Source organism: Hippoglossus stenolepis, chromosome 22, assembly GCF_022539355.2.
Source record: "Hippoglossus stenolepis isolate QCI-W04-F060 chromosome 22, HSTE1.2, whole genome shotgun sequence".
In the NCBI taxonomy this organism is placed as follows: Eukaryota; Metazoa; Chordata; class Actinopteri; order Pleuronectiformes; family Pleuronectidae; genus Hippoglossus; species Hippoglossus stenolepis.
This window is the reverse complement of record NC_061504.1, coordinates 315382-340844: the sequence shown is the minus strand read 5'-3', so window position 1 is coordinate 340844 and position 25463 is coordinate 315382. Positions and strand designations below refer to the sequence as shown.

The following is a 25463-nucleotide window of genomic DNA, read 5'->3' as shown; positions in this document are numbered from 1 at the left end:
CTTCGGACGCATCAGACCAGAAAGTTTAAAATTTACCGGAGGAGCACTGGAGCTGTATTCACATAGTGTTTAGTCAGTTATCTTACGATTACTCCGATTTTTTCATTATATGTAGGTGGAGAAGGTTTTTTACCCCAACAGTTTTACTGTTAATTTGTTTGAATTAGTTTTGTGTTCAACGGGATTATGACTTTTTCTTCTGTAATAACAGACTCAGAGCTGATATCCAGTTTGTCGGTGAGTAAACTCTTGTTTTCTTAATGTTGTACAGTTTTTATCTTTACATGTATTTACTATGCACCCCAAATATTACTGTGTGATTCTAGGTGTTTTGACTGGAAAAGGGGAAACTGTTAGGTGGAACCTGTACACTAATTGTGCCGGGTTCCTCCTGCCATAGGTAGCTGGGGTCTTTCCTTCCTGCCAGTTGTCTTTCCAGGCTGTAACCAGGTCTTTCCCTAGTTACCAGTTGCTCTCTCCACAACAGTCACTGGGTGAATCCGGATGATCAGTTCCGTTTCAACACTATGTGATACAATCTCTTTGTAGATTGCATATACCTGAGATGACATATGTTGGAATGAAGGTGCCAACTGAGGGTTTCCAGGAGGGTGTCATGATGGTACTTTGGTTTTATTTGGAGCATAGGACAAGGTGGAGAATATCCCTTGTATTTTAGAAGGTCTACCGCACTATTTAAAATGCCAACCACCAGTTGATGTTGACGGATATTAGCGACCACCAGCAAATGTTAGGGACATATCTTTAGTTGTGTACCTTAGTGTCATCGGGTGTTTCAGCTTTTTAATCACAATTACGTTACAAGCCCACTCCGCTGAGTGTTCAAAAATCTCAAGCCCGATTGTCTATTCAGTGAGACCGGGAGTGGGCGGAGGGATTCACCTGTCAGTGCACAGGGGAGGAGATTAGAGAAGGGGAGGTTATATAAGGGCTGGGTGTGTCTTTTCAAATCCCATTGTCTGAGACCATGCTGCCACACCAGTAAGTTTGTTTTATAGAACTTTGATATATATATATATATATATATATATATATATGTGTATGTATATATATATATATATGTGTATGTGTGTGTATATATATATATATATATATAACTGTGAGTATGCCTACATGCTATGCATCCTAATTTAATTTGTATCTGACCTAACAGATCGTGATATATTGTTTCTGAGCAGGCAGAATGATATAAAAGAATCATTAAGTAATCTGTTTAAATCTATAGGAGAAGTGGTTTATTTTGTTATTCTGTATTTGATTATATTTTCTATAAATACGACCTGAGGTATACTTGTATGATTCCTTAAATCCATAAATATGTAAGAAAACATATGTACTTTTGTTGTTATTCTTATTTATGGTTGACATGGAAAGATATTGATTTGTGTTTGTTTATTGTACAGAAATAAGCACCCATTCTACCATTCCTCCATCCTTTCATCAACCTCACCCAATAAATGTTAAATGGCTCTTCGATCCTTGTGTTTAAATGTGCACACTAGCTAGAGGCTCTATGGTCCAGTAATCCTTGCACTACTGAATCAAGAGTTAAAAGTCTTTTTCACTGAGGTTATAGGTAAATCTGACTGGCTACTGGCTTGTATGGCAGTACTGGTACTGGAAACAGCTTTAAACCGCATTTCTTAAAAGCACATTTGTTATAATTCAGACCCTGCACGCACACAGAGACAACAGTTGAGGAAAACAAATGATATAATAACAGTTGATTCCTTTTCCTATTGAGTCAATATATAAGACCATTTACAGTATATTCAGAAGGCATACTGCCTCTGCTTCTCTTCATCCATGCTATCCCACAGTGGCTATGTTTATTTGCAGTAACAGGCCTGTAATTTATTGAAGACCCTTGCTGGGTTCAGTAGATTATCTCATTAGCAGTAATGAGAGCATGCAATGTGAAGTGCTGATTAGTGTTACTCCAATCGGAGATTTATTATGCTTTCAGTGGGCTAAATGACAGCATTACTGCCTGGAAAGGACCTATAGCGAATATAGACAAACTACAAATAAACACCGATAAGCATGTTGAGCTAGTTAAGTAATCCTCCACTTGTAATAGTGTATTATAGAAAGTGGAATACAAACACACCACTGCTTTGATCTGACATTGACACTACCATAAACATTATGAACATCTACAAATATTAACAGGGAGCAACTGATAGCATCACAGACTGTTAATGGACCTATAGTGATATTACAGTATAAGTTAGTGATATGACATTACCTTACCTTACATTAGCTTTGTTGGCTTGTTTCTCTAACAATTAGTGGTCAGAACACAAGGGAAGGGCAGAAATGCAGAGACCAGGTACATAGCTATGAGTTCAGTGATGCAGTTATCTTGTACATCTTACTCTTTTGCACAGTGTCCCCTTGGTTGTTGTGAAGTGTACACTTGCGTCAACAGGCAACCCATTACCACCCCAAATGTGCACAAGGGTGTGAGGACCTGTACAATACTGCTTGCTGCTTTAATAAGGACTTTGGCACTGTTACAAGGACCCTATTGTATTATGCCCTAAGGATTTGCCATCTTTATGCATTTTTAGGGCCAAAACGTGCTAGAAAATGTTTGTGTTGTGCTACAACCCTGGTTTTACAAATGAGAACAAGAATTTGTACTAATGCCTTTGCTGTCTATGTCACTGCACCTGCACAGCATTATACAGTATAGTGTCACAGACTGTACAACTCAGCAATTTAGCTCATGAATATGTGTCCGCGGAGTCTGATTGTATAAACTCTTGTACTTAATGTGAGCCACGTTCGAAGCTTGAGGGGCTCTGTGGCCATAAGGTACCATGTGAACATCTTTGAGATGCTGAATCACAGTGAGAGGGACTGAGGGCTTGTCAAGGCTCATGCCGTGGAGAGCAGGCCCAATGTGGTATCTTCATTTATGTTACAGCTTGAAATTTGACAGTTCTTAAATCAACAGTTGGACTGAGCAAATATGAGGTCTTGACTGGTGCATTAAGTACCTTGTTCTTCTCCCTCTCTGACATTATTGCACAGGTCATACAGCGCATTGTGCATTATTGTTGTGTGTGTCAGTGTTTTCTAAAGTTCCACTGATATACTGGTGGTAAAGAGCGGTGTTTTCTCATGATGGCCTATGGATAGAGGCTGCGGCTGTTTGCCAGTCTTGTTGTCCTGGACTTCACACTTCTGTAACTTCTGCCTGATGGCAGGAGTGTGAAGAGGCTGTGTTGTGGATGTGTGCTGTCCCTGATGATGTTGCATGCACTTCTTATTACCCTGGTGTGATAAATGTCCTGAAGTAAGGGGAAGGTTTCTCCTGATAGGTGCTGGAGGGCCTTCTTGTCCTGGGCAGTGATCACTTGATTTAACCATATTTTTTCATTTGAACAATTTTATTTCTGTATTTTAGTCTCATAATATGAGAGGTGCAAAGCAAAAGGAGGAAGAAGACCTGAGAAATGCACATTTTAGCTGCTTGTCACATTCTTGCTCTTACCTGCAGTGAGAAGACGCAGTGCAGGCAAAGTGCAACCATTACAATGGCCAGCAGCATGGCAGCCACGTTGCGAAAGTCACTCAACGACTCCACCAGGGGAATGCTCCCCACCTGCCAGTCGTAGCAAAGCACGATGGGGGCAAGCAGCAACCCGGCATTAAATGACAGCAGGTAAGAGTAGGTCAAAATCCTGTAGGGAGGGAGCAAAGAGAGGACGGTGAGGACAAGGAAAAATGGTGGATGGTTGGTTGAGAGAAATGGTAGGGAAAAAAAGGAAGTAAGAGGAGAATTGAAAAATAAAGAAAAAAATGAGTAACATACAGAGGATATTAACTGTTAGATTAATTGACTTAGAAATGTCAATTATTAAAATTCACTCTTTATCTAAACCTTTATGTGTCTGGCAGTTTACCTGAGAAAAAAATAAACAGGTGGTTGTAAAAGGTAAAAGGAATAATTCACTCGTCTAAAGTTCCGCTGATATCTTCCTAGGAGGTGCATTCATGGACCGACTAGCTTAGCTACTTCCGGTGAATTTTCTTGGATGACACCATACGAGCAGGATGGAGGTATGTTGTGTTTTTCTGTTGTTATATTATGTCTGAAAAAGGACTCACCATTGACTTCAATTGTACTGGATTCTGCTGCAACAAAGTTTATCCCTGAAACTCCAGAAGTGTATTGTGGACTCAAACACTTCACCCACCCCTAGTGGTGAGTAGATAATGAGTGCATTTTCATTTTTCAGTGATCTATCCCTTTAATATCTTAAAATTAGGGAAAGAAATAGGAGGAATGGCACTCCCATGTCTGAGAAATTATTTCTATGCTCCTCTACTGTACTGGTGTAAAACCAAATAGAAGGAAATATAATTTTCAAATTAAGAATGTGGCATAAGGTAGTTTAGGTTATGTGGAATCCACAACATGTTTTCAGATGGTGTGCCTACAATACAGAAATTCTTCCAAACAAAGGAGATAAACGACCTGAAACCCGGTTTAGGACTTTATATATATATATATATATATATATATCTCTTTCATTCATGCACAAAAATGCTGCTAGTGTTCAACATTTGAAGGACAATCCATCTCCTCCCTCTGCTGAAGAGCAGAGGGAGGAGATGGATTGTCCCAAGAACAACATCACCCAAGAAGCCATTCCCTCTTCACGCAAGGTGAATGCCCTCGATGGTAGACTGTTGGCCCAAATCACTCATCAGACTGACCAAGAGGGTCTTATTCTGTCCCGCAATCACCGTGAGTGTAATGGTTTGATTATTATGATGGCGCCGCGGACGGCTGCCTCGGTGTGTTGGTGCACAATGTTTTGTCTTGTTTTGTTAGTTAATTCAGTGTTTTGCCTAAGAACCGGGAGCTCTTTCACCAGAGAAATGCTCATGAACATCAGGGTCATAACTCCTGAGAATTTATTTCCGACTTTTATTGCCTCATCTGTCAAAATTTTGGATATTCTGGTCAAAGGCGCCCTCACCTTCGTACATACAGTGAAGCGACGGAGGAGAGGTAAACGTGCCGGTTCGCTTGTGCGTCTCTGCCGGCGGGGACTTCGCACACCGCTACCAGGTATATTCCTCTCCAACGTGCGTTCACTGTGCAACAAGCTGGACGAACTCTAGCTACTAGTTGGTAAGAACAGAGACTTCTCGTCATCTTCCATTCTGAGCTTCACGGAGACGTGGCTGTGTGGTTCGATACCGGACTCTGCGCTGCAGTTGGCTGGCTTCCAACTTTTCAGAGCGGACCGCCACACGGAACTCTCCGGCAAGACGAAAGGTGGAGGAATCTGCTTCTATACTAACTGCGGCTGGTGCAATGATGTGACAGTGATTCAACAGCACTGTTCTCCTGATCTGGAATATTTTTTTATCAAATGCAAACCCTTCTACTCCCCCCGTGAGTTCGTTTCATTCATTCTGGTCGGTGTTTACATTCCACCGCAGGCTAATGTGCAAGAGGCACAACGCATGCTCGCCGACCAGATACTGTGTGTGGAACGGACTAACCCGGACTCCTTAGTTATTGTCCTCGGCGACTTTAACAAAGGAAATCTCACCCGCGAACTCCCCAAATATAAACAATTTATTAAATGCCCGACCAGAGAGGAGAACATTCTGGATCACTGTTACACCACAGTAAGCAGTGCCTATCACGCCATCCCCCGGGCTGCACTGGGACTCTCGGACCACGTCATGGTCCATTTGATTCCTGCATACAGGCAGAAACTAAAACTCTGCAAACCTGTTTGAGGACTTCAAAGCAGTGGACCAGTGAAGCTGTGGAGGATCTTCAGACGTGCTTGGACTGTACAGATTGGGAGGTTTTCAGGACTGCTACAAAGAGTCTGGACGAGTACACAGAGGCTGTGACTTCTTATATCAGCTTCTGTGAGGACAGCTGTGTCCCATCACGCTCCAGGGTGTGTTACAACAATGACAAACCCTGGTTCACAGCCAAACTCAAAAAGTTAAGGTTGGAGAAGGAAGAAGCGTTCAGGAGTGGGGACAGAGACAGGTTTATAGAGTCGAAATACAGGTTTAGCAAGGAGGTGAGAGAAGCCAAATGTCTGTACTCTGAGAAACTCCAACACCAGTTCTCAGCCAATGACTCTGCCTCTGTCTGGAAAGGGCTTAGGCAGATTACAAATTGTAAGCCTAGAGCCCCCCACTCCACTAACGACCCACGCCTGGCCAACGACTTGAATGAGTTTTACTGTCGCTTTGAAAGACAATGGGACAGTCCTGACACCATCCCCCGTGACACAACTGCACCTCCCCCACCATAGCAAAGGCCTGCGCCTTTCCACAACTGCCCACCTCAGAGCCCCCTCCCTCCTCCCCTACCACAGTGACGACTCTCTCCATCCTGGAGAGGGACGTCAACAGACTCTTCAGGAGACAGAACCCCCGCAAAGCAGCCGGGCCAGACTCTGTCTCTCCATCAATCCTGAAACACTGTGCTGATCAGCTGTCTCCGGTGTTCACAGCCATTTTTAACACCTCACTGGAGACATGCCACGTACCAGCCTGCTTCAAGACCTCCACCATCATCCCTGTCCCCAAAAAAACAAAGATCACTGGACTCAATGATTACAGACCCATCGCCCTGACCTCTGTGGTGATGAAGGCATTTGAGCGCCTTGTGCTGTTCCACCTCAAAGCCATCACTGACCCTCTCCTGGACCCCCTGCAGTTTGCCTACAGAGCCAACAGGTCTGTAGACGATGCAGTAAACATGGCCCTTCACTTCATCCTCCAGCACCTGGACTCCTCAGGAACCTACGCCAGGATCCTGTTTGTGGACTTCAGCTCTGCCTTCAACACCATCATTCCGGCTCTGCTACAGGACAAGCTCTCCCAGCTGAGTGTGCCTGACTCCACCTGCAGGTGGATCACAGACTTCCTGTCTGACAGGCTGGGGAAGCAGGTCTCTGATTCCAGGACCATAAGCACTGGTTCCCCTCAAGGCTGTGTTCTTTCCCCTCTACTCTTCTCCCTGTATACCAACAGCTGCACCTCCAGTCACCAGTCCGTCAAACTCCTTAAGTTCGCGGACGACACCACCCTCATTGGGCTCATCTCTGGTGGGGACGAGTCCGCCTACAGGTGGGAGATTGACCATCTGGTGACCTGGTGTGGTCAGAACAACCTGGAGCTCAATGCTCTGAAAACAGTGGAGATGGTTGTAGACTTTAGAAGGAACCCGGCCCCACCCACCCCCATCACCCTGAGAGACTCCCCAGTCGACACTGCGGAGTCCTTCCGCTTCCTGGGCACCATCATCTCCCAGGACCTCAAGTGGGAGCTGAACATCAGCTCCCTCACCAAAAGAGCTCAACAGAGGATGTACTTCCTGCGGCAGCTGAAGAAGTTCAACCTGCCAAAGACAATGATGGTGCACTTCTACACCTGCATCATCGAGTCCATCCTCACCTCCTCCATCACCATCTGGTACGCTGCTGCCACTGCCAATGACAAAGGCAGACTGCAGCGTATCATCCGTTCTGCTGAGAAGGTGATTGGCTGCAATCTGTCATCTCTACAGGACCTGTTTGCCTCTAGGACCCTGAGGCGTGCAGGTAAGATTGTGGCCGATCCTTCCCACCCGGGTCACAAACTCTTCAAGGTACTTCCCTCCGGCAGGAGGCTGCGGTCCATCAGGACCAAAACATCACGCCACAAGACCAGCTTCTTCCCGGCTGCAGTTGGCCTTATCAACAAGGCCCGGGACCCCCACCTGACTTGGACTCTTATCCCGCCCCCACGCCTCAAGTCTGTGTTACATTAACACACATTACATTGCACATTCTCATTGCACTCCTGTTTTGCATTTTGCATTTTACTTAATTTTTTTATATATCTTTTTATTTTATATTTGTTTTTTTCATGTGTGTAGTACTTATTGTGTTTTTATGTTTTATGTTCCTTGTATGCACCTATACCAAGGCAAATTCCAGGTAGGTGTAAACCTACTTGGCAATAAATACTTCTGATTCTGATTTGTCTTTTGAATGTTTATTTTTCCACCTCTTTATGCAGAGTGTTTTCAGTTTAATTATGACCTCGTGTTTCATGTATATCCTTGTGTTTCTGTTTGTATATGAGTTATATTGATATTGTACTGGCAGTGTAACAGAAACAGCCACATATGAACACTGTGAACCTTGCAAAAAATGTATCCTACAATGGCTTCAACAATGAGATTGGAATGGTTTACTGGCTGGACTTCCAGAGTTTTTTTGTGAAATAGTTCCTATGCTTGTTCCACAAGAGACATTACTTTTTATTCTCAAGAAAATGGATGCCTGGTACCTGGAACATTGTGGAGCTTATGACTTGGTTACATCTGCTAATAAAGAACAAAGGATCAATGGGGTGCAAGAACTGACAGATCCCTACCCTCTGGCTCAATATATGGTTGTAGGACGATGCCTCATCTCGCTGGAGTGATTTTGAAATGTTGGAGGAATTTTAAATTTTTGATGTCAATTTAATTATCAAACAATGCATTCTCTCAGAATTTACCCTTAACCTTTAATCACTCCTGATCTAATTCATCTAAAATAAAATAATATCAGACTTCCATAAATTACTCACTGAAAATGTTCGTGCTCTGGGGGAAAAAGTGGAAAAGGAGGACGAAGAGATGTTCAAAACTGTCTCACTGCATCAGAGGCACAAGTGAATGGTGAGGAGGAGAAAGGAGCTTCTGGAGTGGTGGACAGCACTGAGGGCCAAGGTAAGGAGCCATTATATCCGACCTAGTATCCCTTCTTCGGTACCATGTGTGGCAGGGCGGGAGGCAAGAGAGAGGTAAAAAATATCAGGCAATGCTTTAGGGCACTCCAACACCAGTTCCAGCTCTTACAAGTGCAGGCTCGCACTTTCCCAACCCCTGAGCCTGACGGCTGAGCCTGAACCACTGGAGCCTCTGCAAGTCAACATCCCATCTCAAACTGCTCCCAGGTGCCAAAGGGTGGTCATACTCCTTCCCAGTGATGATAGTAACGCTGCTTGCAAAATGGCAAGGACCCTCTGAGATCCGAAAGAAAATCGGACCTACCACCAACAAAGGCTCTACCGCAGGTTAGCCCCGCTTGAGTAGGGTACTACATGTTAACCTGCTTAAGGAGTGGGTGGAGAGACCTGACACGAAAGCAGAGGTGTTGCTGATTAGGAGATTGCCAAATTTGAAGATTTGCCTTGAGGCATTCTTGAGATACCGTGTTCAATACAATGGGACGGACAGACAATCTGATAACATAATGTTTCCGGCCACTGGCTAATGCAAAGGCATAAAAACCCAGGTTTAAATGAGCTAGTTGATAACCAGCTTTGTAGTACAGGTTATGCAGGACGTGCGATGGTAAGTGAAGCCGGATAAGGAAAACATGTTTTTCTTTTCCCCTCTAGCTTTCTCTTCTATCCCCTCTTTTCCACCCACTCCTCCTCCCTACCCTATGTTTCTCTACGCACTACAACCTTTCAAGGCAGATGGCCACCCACAGTTAATCTGGGTCTGCTTGTGGTTTCTCCCTGGTAAAAGGGAGTTTTTCTCTCCACAGCTGCTAAGTGCTTGCTCATTGTGCGAACTCTTTGGTTTCTCTATAACATTGTAAGGTCTCCACCTTACTATATAGAGTGCCCTGTTTTAATGTATGTTGTAATTTGGCGGTAAACAAATACATTTTTATTTAATTGAACAGTAGAAGGCGTACAGCAATCCCAGAGGCTTGACACATCCACACTAATATGTTTCAGATTTAAAACACCAATTTAAAACTCATTCAACGCCTGCTTTTTGTGTATGTACATGCATGCGAGAGACATTGACCTGGTAAGCAGGTGAGGGGAGAAGGAGGCGGGGTTGTCCTGTTCAGAGAAGAGAGGCATGGATCCTCCCATCAGCCACAGCCTGACTGACATGATGAGCACCACCTGAAAGAGGGAGAATTGAGGGGAAAATGTCTCAGCATGGAGTATTATCACTGCATAAAAAGAAGAATTTGTGTCAGTTAGTGCCTCTGTAAATTTCGATGGAAGTTCAGGTTAACGACAGGAATTCCTGCCACAGGAATCTACAGGCAGCACAGAAAACTGCCGGGAATTGAGGGTTCCAGTTTTGGGCAGTTTTACAAGCCTGAGAAGCTTGGCAGTTGACCCCCCTGCTCCTAGGTCTATGGGGGGGCTTTCACATGTAAATAACAAAACTTTGATCTTAACAAATGCAAATCAGTATAGTTTCACTCAGTGGTGCAGAGGTTACACCTTTTTCTAAAAGGTACTAACTCCCTTTTAAGAAAATCTCTCCAAAAAATACATCAGGCTTAGTGTAATTATAGAATCATAAATTGTAGCTTGAGTAGATTTGCCTTATATAAGTAAGTATAATATAATGAGTGTAATCAGTGATACAATTTTCAGGGTACATCTGATGATACATCTAAGAGATGTCTTTCTGCTGACACCAAAACACTGTGCTTCACATAAAGCATATCAGCTGTGTCATCGCGTGACAAAGTCCCAAACATTTGTCCTCCCAAACTGCTGGGAAAAACTCAGCACCATATTCACATGTCCATGGCATACTAAGCTGTTGACTCTGCTGAAATTGCCTCATAATTTGGACTTCAATTGTCCTATTGTTGTTATTAAACTTTCCTAGTATTCCATTAAAACACTCAACACTTTTACCCAAAGCGACTTACAATAAGTGCATTCAACTATGAGGGTACAAACACAGAACAGCAAGAATCATGTAAGTACATAACCTTAATACCAGAAAGAATAAACTGGTCCTCAGTCACATACTCATCCTATATAAATGTAAAGTAATTTAAAAACTGTTAAAACCGCTGCTTCAAAAGTGAAAAGGTCAGTTGTGAAGTTTTACTCTGAAAACATCACACTCGGATCGTGAATACGTCCTTTCCTGAAGATGCCACCTCAGTCGTTAATATCAATCACAGCCTCATGAATGAAGCGTCAAGAAACTCCGGGCTGTTGTTTTTGCGTGGTTCGATGAATGACTCTGTTTTCGGTGTAAAAAACTTGCTGAAGTCAACACGACACTGTTTCCCTGGAGGAGAGGATGAGTGTGTTGGAAAGTAAAGCCGTGGGCCCAGTGTGGACGAGTCAAAGCGGAAAAGACGGGCGCACAATCCCAAAATTACGGTAAGAACTAAGCTAAAGAGAGAAGCCATTGCTAACTGCTAAGCTAACTAAGTAACTTTTAGATCTGAATAGCGTGTCAACAACTGTGGGATTAGCGAGAAAGTTCCTAAAAGAAGAAGAGAGCATCGAGTGCTTGAGCAAAACTAGTGCATGTTTAAATATGTACGAACTGCTTAAATTTAAGAGTTTGTTCTCGTTAAGTTTTTTCATAATAGTGACTTTTTGTCCTGTTGTATTTTATAGGAAACTGTCCGTCGTCTTCACACCTCTGAGGCAAACGGCCAATGCCACGAACCGGAGCAAGGGTAAGATTAAAGAAGAGACGCACTGTGCTGTATAAAATACATTTTCTAGGTTTACCTTATCTGATCCATTTCATCATTGTGTTTTCACAGCCTGAGCCCAAACCCCCCCTCCCCCCACAACGAGGCAGTCACGGCACATTAGGCCGAGACTCTCGCTGCAAGTCCGGACTTTTCGTTTCAAAGGTCTGTGGTTTCATCCAATGGTGAAGTGAGATAAATTCTCACAAGCGGTTTTGCTGCAATTCATATGCTAATTCGATCACACCTTCGCTTCGCGACTCCCCAGCCCCCCCACTGCGCTACCAGGAGTACGTTTCTGCCAATTTGTGTCACTGAGAATGCGGAATTCTCATCCTGTAAACGGGCACTAACTGCCAGGAATTAGGCGAGTTTGCTGGCGTTTGCAGGGTCAATAAACACATAAAAAAGGAGGACAATATTGAAAGAAGTAATAAAAAAGATAAATTAGGAAACAAAAACTGATAATAATAATGCAACTGACAAGTATTGATCTATCCATCCACTAACTTCCGCTTACACAGGCTTGGGATGCAGGGGTAGCCTGCCAAGTAGGGTATTGCAGACGTCCTTCACCCCAGACACTCTTCCCATCTCTTCCTGGGGAATTCCGAGGTGTTCCAAGGCCAGATGGGATATGTAACCCCTCTAGCGATTTCTGGGAACTTAGGGTTTCCTCTTGGTTGGGCGTGCATGATAAACCTGTCCATCTCATGCTCCCTCTTCCCCTCATACGTGAACAAGACCCTGAGATACTTAGACTCCTTCATTTGGGGTAGCAACTTTCCCCTAACCTAGAGATAGCAATCCTCTGGTTGCCAATAGAGCCATGGCCTCGGACCTGGAGGTGCTGGCTCGCAACCGAGCTGGAGTTTCTTTGTCCTCCTCCACTCTGACCTGCTCTCAATAACTAATAAACACTCATCACTAGTTATCAGGACCTGATCAGTACATGAAGTAACTTAGTGTTTGCTTGATTCGCTCTAGAGTTTATGAGACCGCATTTAAACATCATGAAAAATGACTGTGTTAAAATGAGCGGAGCGACACGCAGACATGATCCGACACCATCGATTCATAACCAAACACATGACCAACAAAAAATGGAACAAATGAACGTGAACTAGTTCATTTTAATCTGCATGAACTTAACTCTGAACTAGTTCATTTTAAGTGTGAACTGGCACAACACTGAGAATAACTATATATAAAACTTTATAAGCTGTGTTATCAAATATGTTTTGCGCCTCCAGACAAATTGTATTTGGTGGAAGAGAGGGCAAAATGGCTCTTTTGATAGTAAAGGTTGCCGACCCCTGGTCTAGAAGGATGGAAAACCATATGTTTATCAAAGTAGAAATCTATCTAATACTTGGCCAACAGTAATGTGATGTTTGGTAGCTCACTGACCAAAACATGTAAAACTACCTGAATGGTACTTTTTAATGTAAAAGAAAAAAAGTACTCACATATCCTGAGATTAGGCAGGCTCGTTTGACGAAGGGGCTGCAGATGTAGAGGAGGTTGCCTGGTCTGGAGCTATACAGGTGACTGAGGGAAAAAGACAAATAGAAGGTGCTTCACAAAGGAAAATATATCGCCTATATCTTAGTCCTGGAGCCCATAAAAAAAAGGCCTACTTCTAAAGCCCAACTCTTAAGGAAAACTAAAACTCTGGTGACTACAGTTTGGTCTGCTACCCCAACTGATGTGGCCACTGATAGTACTTAATGTTCCCCCAACAGGAGTTGAGAATATGGAGAGAATGATAAGCTCGATAATAAGATAATGGCCTAGGAGTCCCACGATGTCTGAGCAACATTAGCCTTTATGGACAAGGCAACCTTGAGCTGCCTATTTCAAGGTATACAACTATACGACCCATTCTCTATTTTGTGTTCTACTGGTGTCCTTGTCCCTACTGTTAGCATAAGGCGGTACCTCGTTTCCTCCTCATCCTTCCATTCGCGTGCATCCATCACGCGGCATTACGCACGACTGTCATGGCAATATATATTTATTTAGAGCGATCGGACCGATTACCTCACATCAGTGGATCCTAACCTCCACTCTGGGATATTATTTGGAAAGTGAATAGTTTTTCTTTATTTTTTGACAGTGATCTCCAGTGAGCTCTATGTGCGCTCTGTGCGCCTGATGGCACAGTCACGTTAACTGCAGCAATTTGATGATACACACACAGTGTAAGAGGATATTATTAAAAACCAATAATGACTTGGCTCTGTAACTCCGCTGTTGAATGGAATCTGAACATAATTTGCTGTAAGTTGTTTTATATATTTTGCAATTAAAAGGTTCGTGTGGAACAGATATGTCGCGCAAGCACAACTAAGCTGTTGGTTTTAATGTAAATGATGAAGTGGATCAATAATCTGGCTTCAGTTCACCACCTCACGACTGCATCGCCACTTTCCCGTCTCCAAAATATTTGTACGCATGGGTCAGAATTTGCGTGGAAATGCGCAAATTTTCCCACCAAGTTGGTTTTATAAATCCCAACGTTTGCGTGACAAGTTGCGTAGGTACTTTTCAGGCCCTGTTTTGTGCGTACGCAATGGTTATAAATGAGACCCCTGGTCTGTATGTGATACACAGCAACAAAAGCATGTTTGGTAGACACGGTAAGTATTAAAGAATCTGCAATGCATCATGTCCCATCATGATGCCACGCATATAGTAAATATAGCATTGATTGCTGAAAAAGTATGTGCATGCTCAGAGGACAATTACCACACAATTAAATATAAGTAAAAACACAAACATTTAAAACAAATCAAGACTCTGAGTGCTTACTTAATAAGAGGCTTGCAGCAGAGGACCAGGGCGTCATAGAGCACGCACACTCCAAACACTGTGATGCCTGTCTCCTTGATCAGCATGGCGCAGGTGCCCAGCAACAAACTGACAATCAGAGAACACGCTGACATGGTGGAGGGCAGAGAGTCCTCTGAGACACACACACCCACACTTCTGAGAGAAAGAAAAAAGAACGACAAAATGCATCATATGGAATATATATATATCTTCTGTCATCCTATACATAGGATGACAGAAGATTCCGCCGAATCACAGAGATAAGTAATGATTTATTTATATCTTTAAATCTGAGATCATCCCAAAACATAAAGTCAAACCCCCATTCATGCTCACATTCACAACTAAGGTAATTTGTGTCTCTAATTAACCTGCATGTCTTTGGACTGTGGCAGGAAGCAGCGGTATCAAGAGCAACAGGGATAGGGAGAATGTGCAAACTCCTGAAATATGCAAACTATTAAAATCATTCTTAATTTGACAAACTCTGATTTAAATCATGTACTTTAAAATAACCAAGGAGGAAATTCTGAACAGGCATAACCACCTCTTTATATACAGTCTATGATAACCACACACTGTAGGAGGTTGATGAATGTTGCCAACCATCACACAACCTTATATGATCATCTTTTGTAGCAGCCAAATACCTGCTAATGAAAAACTATATTATCTTGTCTGCATGGTAAACATATCTTCATCAGTTTCTCCGGCAGACTAATATCTAATATCCTATACCTGTGTGTATTACAGAGTCATCTTACCTAACATAGGAAAGAAAAGTCAGCAAGAACAGCAGACAGGCCAAAACATCAGCCCTGCCCACAACACCAGACACCTGTAACACACAAACATTTCAGAGATTACTCACATGTGGGACAGTGAGGATATACAGCTGGATGTCCTTGTGGAGCCCATTATTTTTGCTACACTTTAGTGAGATGCACAACTTAAGCTGCTGCTGTAATAAATTATAAGTATTCTGCTTAATTACTGACAGAACCTAGCCCACACTTCTTAGTGTAAGAAGTAAGAAGTGAGACATTTCCCAACCCGTCTTCCTTCAACTGAAATTGCCATCCCCAAACTTGGCATTGTTGGCAGGGTCACTTGTGTGAGAGGATATCTGGAACTCAACGCTGTAAGCAAAGACAGAAAGCTAGAGTCTGGGACTCTAACCTCAACCTCCCCATCAAACAGGGTAGGCCTGAAGCCTGAGGGCCAGAGCTGCTAACCGCTGTGATCCATTTTACCGGGTGGCTGACATCTTTCTGGTGAGTGTAATTAAGGAATATTCTCGCCACAAATAGGGTGTGTTGTTTTGAATACTGCTGTAGAATAATTCATTGCATTCTTGCATTGTGTTTATTTTTAAAATGGCGGATGACCGATGAGAGTCACTAGAGCAGGTAGACGCTTGATTACAAGGAAAGTAATCAAAGGCTGATCACCGGAAAGTAATCATAGGAAAAAGGTAGTCACTTGACTACAGGAGCATAGTCTTGGGCTGATCACTGTTTGGAATAGACCTAAATAAATTAAACAAAATGAGATAAATAAAAGAGTATTTGTTCTGGAGTACTATTATTATTATTATTATTATTTACAACTGAGAAGTGGAGTGCAACATTTTATAGGATAAATAGAATAGTACAATTATTATAACAAAACAAAGAGGAAGAAAAAGGAGTTCTGAGTTCAGTGAACTGAGACCCAAACTAGAAATAGAGTTTTAATTTTGTGTTTGAATTCTATATCTAAAAGAAAACTATATTTGCAGGTAATTTTCAAATCATTGTAATTTCTAAAGCACGGGAAAACAAAGCTTTTAAAAGAACTTCTAATTCCTTAAATTATAAATCTCTAAATAAAAATAATTACTCTCGAATACACCAGACTCTATATCCTAAATTAAAATGTCAGAGGAAAAAAATGAGAGCATGGGTAAAAATCCAAAGAATAATACACCTATAATTACTCGATCATTTAATACATCATTACCAGTTATGCTAAAGAGAGCACTGACCAACTTGGCATATTGATTCAGGGATGTGGCTTTCCCATGGCAGTTTTAACATAAGACAAATACAAATTTTCAATCAATCCAATTTTATCTGTATAGCCCATATTCACAATTTGTCTCATAGGGCTTAACAAGGTGCGACATCCTCTTCCCCTAATCCTCAATGAGAGAAAGGAAAAACTACAACAACAAAATGTATAAACCTCAGAGAGAGACACCTGTGAGGGATTTCTCTCCCAGGATGAACAGAAGTGCAATATATGTCGCGTGTACAAATATTTACAACACTGATTAGAAGAAACTATTTTTAACATAATGGAAAGGTGCTGCAATGTTTACAGTGTTTATACAGAATAAATTATCAGTTAGAGATTAAGGGAGCAGCAATGACAATTTAAATGGAGGAGTTATTGCCAGTAATGGTAGAATATGTGAGTAGGCATATTGTATGTCAAGCAGTCTTGTTGTAATCATAGTCTGCCACCATGATCACATTCCACCACCACAATCAGCTGAAACCACTATCACAATCCACCATCATGATTCACCATCACTATCAGCATCCACATCACAATCCATGATCAGCTGCCACCACGATCACGATCCACCATCACGATCTCTGATTCACCGTCATGATCTATGGTCCACGATCACAATGTACGATCCACAATTGATGAAACATTAATGTGATGAAGAGGGAGAAGAGGGAAGTCAAACTCCATGCGTCATGTGTCCCCCGACAATCAAGGCCTACAGCAGCATAACTAAGATAAGCCTGGACCAGCTCTAACTATAAGACTTATAAAAAAATAAGGTTTTAAGCCTACTCTGGGCTCTGGCTCCTACTCTACCTTTAGAGACTTTGGGGCTGACAAGTAAGCCTAAATTCAGAGTGCAGGCCTCTAGGGGGGTGATATGGTACTATGAGCTCTTTAAGGTATGATTGTGCCATATTATAAAGGGCTTTGGAGGTGAGGAGGATCATTTTTAATTCTATTCTAAATTTAACAGGAAGCCAGTGCAGTGAAGCTAATACAGGAGAAATGTGGTCTCTTTTCTTGGTTCTTGTCAAAATACCTGCTGCAGCATTTTGGACAAGCTGCAGAGTCTTTATAATATATAATAATAATACATTTGATTTATACAGCACCTTTCATACAATGCAGCTCAAAGTGCTTTAAAGACTTACTGGTGGAGTCTGGTAATAAGGAATTACCATAATCAGGTCTTGACACAAAAAAGGCGTGGACAAATTTTCCTGCATCATTTTAAGACAGGACGTGCCTGATTTTTTAAATGTTACGCAAGTGAAATAAGGCAGTCCTAGAAATTTGATTTAAATGAGAATAAAAGGGACAAATCATGATCAAAGATAACTTCCACATTTTTCAGCTTCCTGGCTGAAACTGCTGAAAAACACTGGCTTGAGTGGTTTGAGCAGATTGTTCATGCAGTTCACCAAATGCTGTGATTGTGGAAAGCAGCAATGTGAAACGCTACTGCACCATTCAAACCCAGATTTAAAATCCTGATAGGACAAGCGAGAGCTCACTTCTCTCATTGAACAAGGAAAGCTACTACACATCCAACGACTAAAACCAACCCTGACAGTGTGTGTCTCTTTGCCCTTGAAGAAGTAGACAGTCAAACACTAATGTAATGTTAGCTCTGTATCACCGGCGTTAGTGAATGGCTGCTAACCACTCAGAGGACATTACATACCATTGTGTGGTCACCGCAGCCCGCAGCACACTCCAGAGACAACTCCCGGTGCTCTCTCCATGTTAGCGATGTTAATACAGGTCTTTGCCCTTTCAGTATTTTGTTATCTTCTTTCAGTTAGCTGTAGTCTGTGGTGCTTCAGCATTTGGTGGGCCACTGGAAACTGAATCATAGGCCATAGTATAAGGCAGAGGAATAATTACATTATCTTATTTGAGATGTAAGCGGTGATGTTTCCAAAGGTTTTAATAACCCTAAGGACTGCGTTAAAAAATGTATATATATATATATATATATATATATATATATATATGTAAATATGTACTTTTTAACTTTCAATTACTTAATTTTTCAAACCAACTTCAGTCCAGATCATAAACTAAAAAACACTTCCCTCTCAGCAACCTTACTGGACAAAAAAAATACCACTCCTTAAAACTGTATAAAACAATATATATATTAATATAATTTTTCACTTCAATGACTTAATTCTTTTAACCAACTTCAGTCCTGATCATAAATACCAAATATTAATTAATTTTCAATATTTTAACCCTTTAAATAACTGTTTTAAAAGCGCAATCGTAAAAAATGTTATATTAAAACACACAAAAAAGTTAATACTTTCCATAACTACGTGATAATGAGATTATATTTTGGAGATTTTAGGACCCAACAGCTCCTAACAAAGGTTAGCTGACAGGGAGACGTCCCTGTTCACTGTCCCGCTAAGAAAAGATGTTCCGTGATAAGGGGCGAAACATTTATGAATGGTGGTCCCCGGTTGATGACCCCCGCAGCTAACCAGACAGGCACTGGTAGTGGTGCTGCAGGCCCAGAGCCTAGCAGCTGTTAACATCTACCTGTTCAGGTGGATGTTTTGTGTTTTGTCGCATAAAAAACAACAACTAGTTGATGACTTAATTTTATTAACCAACATCAGTCCTGAACACAAATTAATTTTACTTATTTTGAAATGTATTTATTAATATTATCTTTCATTTCGAATTACTTATTTTTTAGCCAACTTAAATAATACAAACAATGTGTCATATAAAAAACAAACACATAATTTCAGTTGCAAACATTAGGTTTATGGGTTTCATTATACAGAAACAGTGCCACTCCCAGACACCAGAAAAAAAGCATGTATTTTACCTATATGCCAAAGATGGGAAAATGGGTCAATATGATGTTAAATATTAAAAATATATATCTGAAGCCAGCACCTCAGAATGAAAGCATAAAAACTTGGAATAAATTATTTTATGCTCTAATATTAGTGGGATCCCCAAAATATTTTTTGGCATGAAGGTGCAAAAAGGTAATATTTTCATTACGCTATGAAAAAATAACTCTCGATAGGAAATGAGGTTGAAATATTGAAATTATCACAAAAAAGAGGCACCTTTGAAAAAGCCAAAAATGTACCAAGGGTGCTTTGAATGGCTCGAAAAAAGAGGATTAGCATACCATTAGCAAATAATGCTGATGACTGGGTTATGGTTAGGATTGCCACGAAACAGGAAGTTGTTGTAACTTCAGTGTACAACATCCAATCTGCACCAATCTTCACACGTTACCGTGTCAGACAGCTAACCCTAACCCATCGAACCCCTCAGAGTGCAGCCTGCCATCTCCTCCTGCTCTCTATACATTGACTAAGTTTACAAATTCTTAGTTTACACGTGTCCCATCACACTGTCTGTGTGTGTGTGTGTTTGACAGCGAGAGAGAGAGGAAAAGAGCAAGCGGCTGATGAATGCGCGAGCTGCTCTGAAGAAAGATTGAACTCTTTTAGGAAAAGTATCGATCATTATGTGATGATCAGTGTTGATATTGTGGCGTCATTTCAAGTAAATCAATGTTTAAACTGTAGCGAGTCAGAGACATCAGTTGAGTCTGAGAGAGAGAGAGAGAGAGAGAGAGAGAGAGAGAGAGAGAGAGAGAGAGAGAGCAGCGGAGTCAGTGTGTGCAAGTGTTGTTACTTTTCCCTCAGGTTCTGACTATCATAAATAAGCTACACAATTCTTTTATATAATCAACTACTCATAGTGATGAATTTGTCATGGTTATGACTCTGAACTATTTATTCTTGTTTGAAGAGAGTTTTCAGTTTGATTATACCCTGCCTGATAAAGACCAGTTATTTTTGAAAACTGAACTCTGAGTTGTGCTATTGGGTCCCAGTTCTAGTACGAAACCTTACAGTACGAACTGGCCTGACATGGACCCAGCCGACTCTGATCCATGGCGCAACACTATTAAAGCGCATGGAGACTGGATCACGAGACAAGCCGAGGAATTATGGAGCCTGGAGGAAAACCTCGCTGATACCAGTAACCAGCATACCCAGATGCTAACATTGTTTGGTGAGCAATTTACCTTCCTCACCAAGCATGTTCACAGACTCCATGAAACTCATGTTCGCGGTGAAGCAGTGTGAAGACCGACGTCTGCCGTGGCTGCCTCCCACTCCACAGCTGCAGAGGCTTCGTATGCTCCCGTTTCCTCATCCGCCATGGCTTCCAGCGGCCCCATGATAAGACTCTCCCGTCCGGAGAGATTCTCTGGTGACTCAGGTGACTGCCGTTCCTTTTTAACCCAGTGTGAACTCCATTTTGGACTGCAGGCTGCAGTTTTTCCAACCGACCGGATCGCCTTCATCATCTCCCATCTCAGCGGACGGGCGGAGACGTGGGCCACGGCAGAATGGAGCCGCAGATCACCGGTGTGTTAGAACCTATTGACTTTTTCTAAAACTCTCACTAGTATTTTCCAACGTGTATCTCCGGGAAGAGGCGGCACGAGCATTGGTTAACCTCCGTCAGGGTCAACAGAATGCCACAGACTTCGCCATTGAGTTCCGTACGTTAGCGGCAGTTAGCGGCTGGAACCAGTTAGCACTTTTCTACGCTTTTCTTCATGGTCTGGCTCCTCATTTAAAAGACCAGCTAGCTCTTCTTGATCTGCCCGAAGACTTAGATTCATTGATTGCTGTCGCCATTCGCATCGATAAGAGAATGTTGGACCGTGAGAGAGAGAGATCTAGAACTGCACTGTTTTCTCCTGCTCTACATCGACCTACGCCAGATCCTACGCCTACCCCTGTGACAACAGTCAACCGCTCCGCTAACCATACACCTATCACGGAGGAGACCGTAGAACCTATGCAACTAGGACGCACATGTCAGTGGAGGAATGCCGACGTCGCCTCCAGGAAGGCAGATGCTTCTACTGCGGACAGCCTGGACATCTTCTCGCCTTGTGTCCGCTAAAAGATCGGGCTCACCATTGACGAGGGCTTTGGTGAGCCAAACCCACATTAACTTTAATCCCTCACATTCCAAGGTACCGGTAACTGTGTCCAGACTGCTTCCTCACTCACTGTCTGCCAGCGCCCTGGATGGACGCTTACTATGGCAAGTCACGCACCAATCTCAGCCAGTCAAGGTAGCGTTCCCTGATGACCACACCGAGCAGGTTCGTTTTTCGACTTTTATATCCCCGCAATACCTGTTAGTTTTTGGATAACCCTGGCTCAAGATCCACAACCCCCGCATAGACTGGGAGACAGGTCGGGTGGTGCAGTGGGGAACTAAGTGTGTCAAGGATTGTTTTGCTACTCATGCCAAGCCTGAATCCATTCTGTGTGCCATGTCTATGACTAATCATGTTAATGACTGTGTATCCGAACATTATCCAAGTCCCTAAGAACTATCTAGACCTTAAGGAGGTCTTTAACAAGGCCCGAGCCACCCCTCTTCCTCCTCACAGACCCTACGACTGCTCCATTGACCTTCTGCCAGGGACGAGTCCACCCCAAGGCCGTCTCTATTCCCTGTCTTCCCCTGAGCAGGTAACCATGGACCAGTATGTTAGCGAGTCTCTGGCGGCAGGAATAATCAGACCCTCCTTGTCTCCGGCTGGAGCTGGATTCTTCTTTGTAGGCAAGAAGGATGGTTCGCTTCGCCCGTGCATCGACTACAGAGGACTCAACGAGATCACGGTTAAGAACAGATACACTCTTCCTCTAATGGCATCTGTCTTTGAACTGTTGAAGGGCGCCAAGGTTTTCACCAAACTCGATTTAAGGAACGCTTGTCACCTGGTTAGAATCAGAGAAGACGATGAGTGGAAAACAGCTTTCAACACTTCCAGTAGTCACTATGAGTATTTGGTGATGCCTTTTGGCCTTACTAATGCGCCTGCAGTTTTCAAAGCTTTGGTCAATGACGTACTGAGAGATATGCTTAACCGATTTGTTTTTGTATATCTGGATGACATTCTCATATTTTCCCCTGATGAAAAGACTCACGTTCACCATGTCCGCCAAGTGCTACAGAGACTCCTTGAGTACCAACTTTATGTTAAGGCTGAAAAATGTGAATTTCATGTCTCCACCACATCATTCTTAGGTTTTGTTATAGCTGAGGGTGAAGTAAAAATGGATCCCAGTAAGATCCAGGCGGTTGCTGATTGGCCAGTGCCAAGCAATCGCAAACACGTACAACGGTTTTTCGGCTTTGCTAATTTCTACAGACGTTTCATAAGAAATTTTAGCACATTTTAGCGGCTACTCCTCTCCATGCTCTCACCTCTACCAGGGTCTCCTTCAGCTGGATCAGGCCTTCAAGGAGCTGAAAAACGCTTCACTCAAGCCCCCATTCTCATACTGCCCGGCTCCTCATCTCAGTTCATTGTAGAGGTGGATGCCTCGGATGTAGGTGTTGGAGCAGTCCTATCACACAGGGCAGTGTCTGATAATAAAGTTCATCCGTGTGCGTTTCTGTCTAGAAAACTGTCCAACGCCGAAGGGAACTACGATGTGGGGGGCCGAGAGCTACTCGCCATTAAAGATTGCCCTGGAGGAGTGGAGACACTGGTTGGAGGGTGCTGAGCTTCCTTTTCTGGTTTGGACCGACCACAAAAATCTTGAGTACCTTCGTTCTGCCAAAAGACTGAAACCCAGACAAGCAAGATGGCACCTCTTGTTTAACCAGTTCAATTTTATTGTTACATATCGCCCAGGTTCTAAAAATGTCAAGCCAGATGCCCTGTCTCATATTTTTTATCCCGACTCTTCTCCCAAGGCTCCCGTTCCAGTCCTCCCTTCTAATTGTGTGGTGGGGGCAATCTCCTGGGAGGTAGAGGAGAGAGTGATTGGTGCCCAAGAGAACCTACAGGTTCCTGATGCCTGCCCCGACAATCGCCTGTTTGTGACTCCTCAGCTTCGTTCCGAGGTAATCCACTGGTGTCATACCTCTTCTCTTGCCTGTCATCCAGGAATCAAGCACACCTTATTCAGGGTCAGGCAACGTTTCTAGTGGCCTAGCACGGAAAAGGAGATCAAGGAGTATGTGTTGGCCTGCCCTACCTGTGCTCCAACCCAGACAACTTCTAATGTTGTATATTGATCCTTCAATGATCCCGCAGTTGTGTTAATCACTTTCTGCCTTACATTGTATGGTTGAATGCACTTATTGTCGCTTTGGATAAAAGGTAAATGAAATATAATGAAATGTAATTGTCTTGTCTCCATTTGGTTTTAGAAACAGTAAATGTTTATTGGGTCATGGTGGAAATAGAATATATAACCTTGCCCTTTATACATTAGGTTACATTATTATATAATACAAAACAGGGGCGGCGTTATGCATGTCCTCCGTCACTCTCTCTCTGTCCCCCCTTCACAGCTTACTCTTCGTCCTATCCATTAAAGCCAATAAAAAGCCCTCCCAAAAATCAAAAAAAAATGTATAACTAAAAAATTATACAAAATAACTAGATTTGCAAGCAAGTACGAGCGGGCCCTCGCCTGGCGACGGGGGGGAAGCGAAGTGACGTGACGAGGTCGCTGATGTCAAAGTATAAAACATGATGCTTCCTGTCACAGCTAGGGGGTGCTATGACTATTGTAGTATATTTGCATAAAGATGCATTCAGGGCATGACTTTTATCACGCATAGTAAGTTTGACAGCGATTGGAGCAAAAAAATGGAAGTTACAGCTACTTGAAGTTGCATGGCGAGAATCGACTCCTCCTCCTTCTTCAGTGGTCCGGACGGCTGGTTACCGGCCAGACAGCGAGCCAAATAACCAGTGAGCTCCCAACTACGGTTCGGAGCCGAGATACTGCCCAGAAAAGGTAACACTGGGGGCTCGTCCGGGATCACTTCAAGGAAAGTTTGGAGCGGATTAACGGAGGAGATGGCAGCGCTCGGAGGTACACCAGCATGAATCCGTTCCTGGTGGACATTAAAGAGGCTGCCCGGGTTAACGCGGACATCGTTAACCAGGCAAACGGTGGATACGCCGGGCATGGCTACAGCACTAAGTAATTTGCCACAACTGTTCTGGGGTGGGGCATATACAGAGGAACTGCCCTTCTCCCCGTAAACCCAAACGATCTGCACCTAGAGCCAGCACAGCTCCGGTTCCTGACTCAGGTACAGTGGTCACATGCACCAAAGGCTCAGAAGACGACATGAGTATTCCAATATGTGCTCTGCTAGACTCTGGCGCTCGGAGGAATGTACTGCCCCTTCGTCATTTCAATGCCATCCCTAATGAATCCAGACCTCAAATCCAGCCATCCACCATACAAGTTCTGCAGGGCATCGGTCCTGAGGGTCTGACAGTCCAGAGGGAAGTCAACCTGCCAGTGCAAGCCGGCGGCAGAGTTACAAAGGTGAACTTTATTATGGCAGACACAGCTAATAACATGGAAGTTATCCTGGGGCACCCTTTCCTGCTGCAGGCACAGCCCACTTGGATTATGGTCACAGAGAAATCAGCCTCTTCGGTGAGAAGATACCTCGCTTTAAGCCCAGCCCACAGCCTGAGGTGCACATTGTCAGAGTAGCCCGCACCACAATGTTGGAGTCTGGGTGTGGGTATATAGTGCCGGGCACCGCCCGACACCGCCATACAGCAGCTGGAGATATGATGTTGACCGTGTCCTGGTGGCCCGCGTCGTTGTTCAGACCCAGCAACCCACTAACATCCCCATCAGAGTCTATAATCCTGGCCCCGCACCTATCACCCTGAAGAGAGGGGCAGTTGCCGGGGTTCTCCAGCCAGCAGAGGTGTTAGGGGAGCTGGATCCCCAACCGACTAAGGCCTGAGCGGCACCTGAGCCCAATGACCCCCCATCTACTTACGTACCCAGCCACCTACAGGACCTGTATGCTGAGAGCTGTGCCCGCTTCTCTGAGGAAGACCGAGTCAGGCTAGCTGGCATATTACAGTCGTATGGAGATGTCTTCTCTACTGGAGCTACAGACCTTGGCCGCACTAGCCTAGTGCAGCATGATATACTGACCACCTCAGGGCCACCTGAA

General features: G+C 43.3%; 1 protein-coding gene across 5 annotated transcripts in view; it reads right to left on the bottom strand.

Moving 5' to 3' along the window:
• The window catches only part of tmtc1 (transmembrane O-mannosyltransferase targeting cadherins 1), an 88366-nt gene that overhangs the window by 56387 nt on the left and 6516 nt on the right, over nucleotides 1–25463 (bottom strand). For all 5 annotated transcript variants that reach the window (XM_047338548.1, XM_035147273.1, XM_047338547.1 and 2 more), the window contains exons 3-7: nucleotides 15140–15213; nucleotides 14355–14531; nucleotides 13010–13091; nucleotides 9878–9981; nucleotides 3524–3713 (exon numbers count right to left, since the gene is read on the bottom strand). In XM_047338548.1, coding sequence (XP_047194504.1) covers nucleotides 3524–3713; nucleotides 9878–9981; nucleotides 13010–13091; nucleotides 14355–14531; nucleotides 15140–15213 — 627 coding nt within the window. The remainder of the gene's footprint in view (nucleotides 1–3523; nucleotides 3714–9877; nucleotides 9982–13009; nucleotides 13092–14354; nucleotides 14532–15139; nucleotides 15214–25463) is intronic.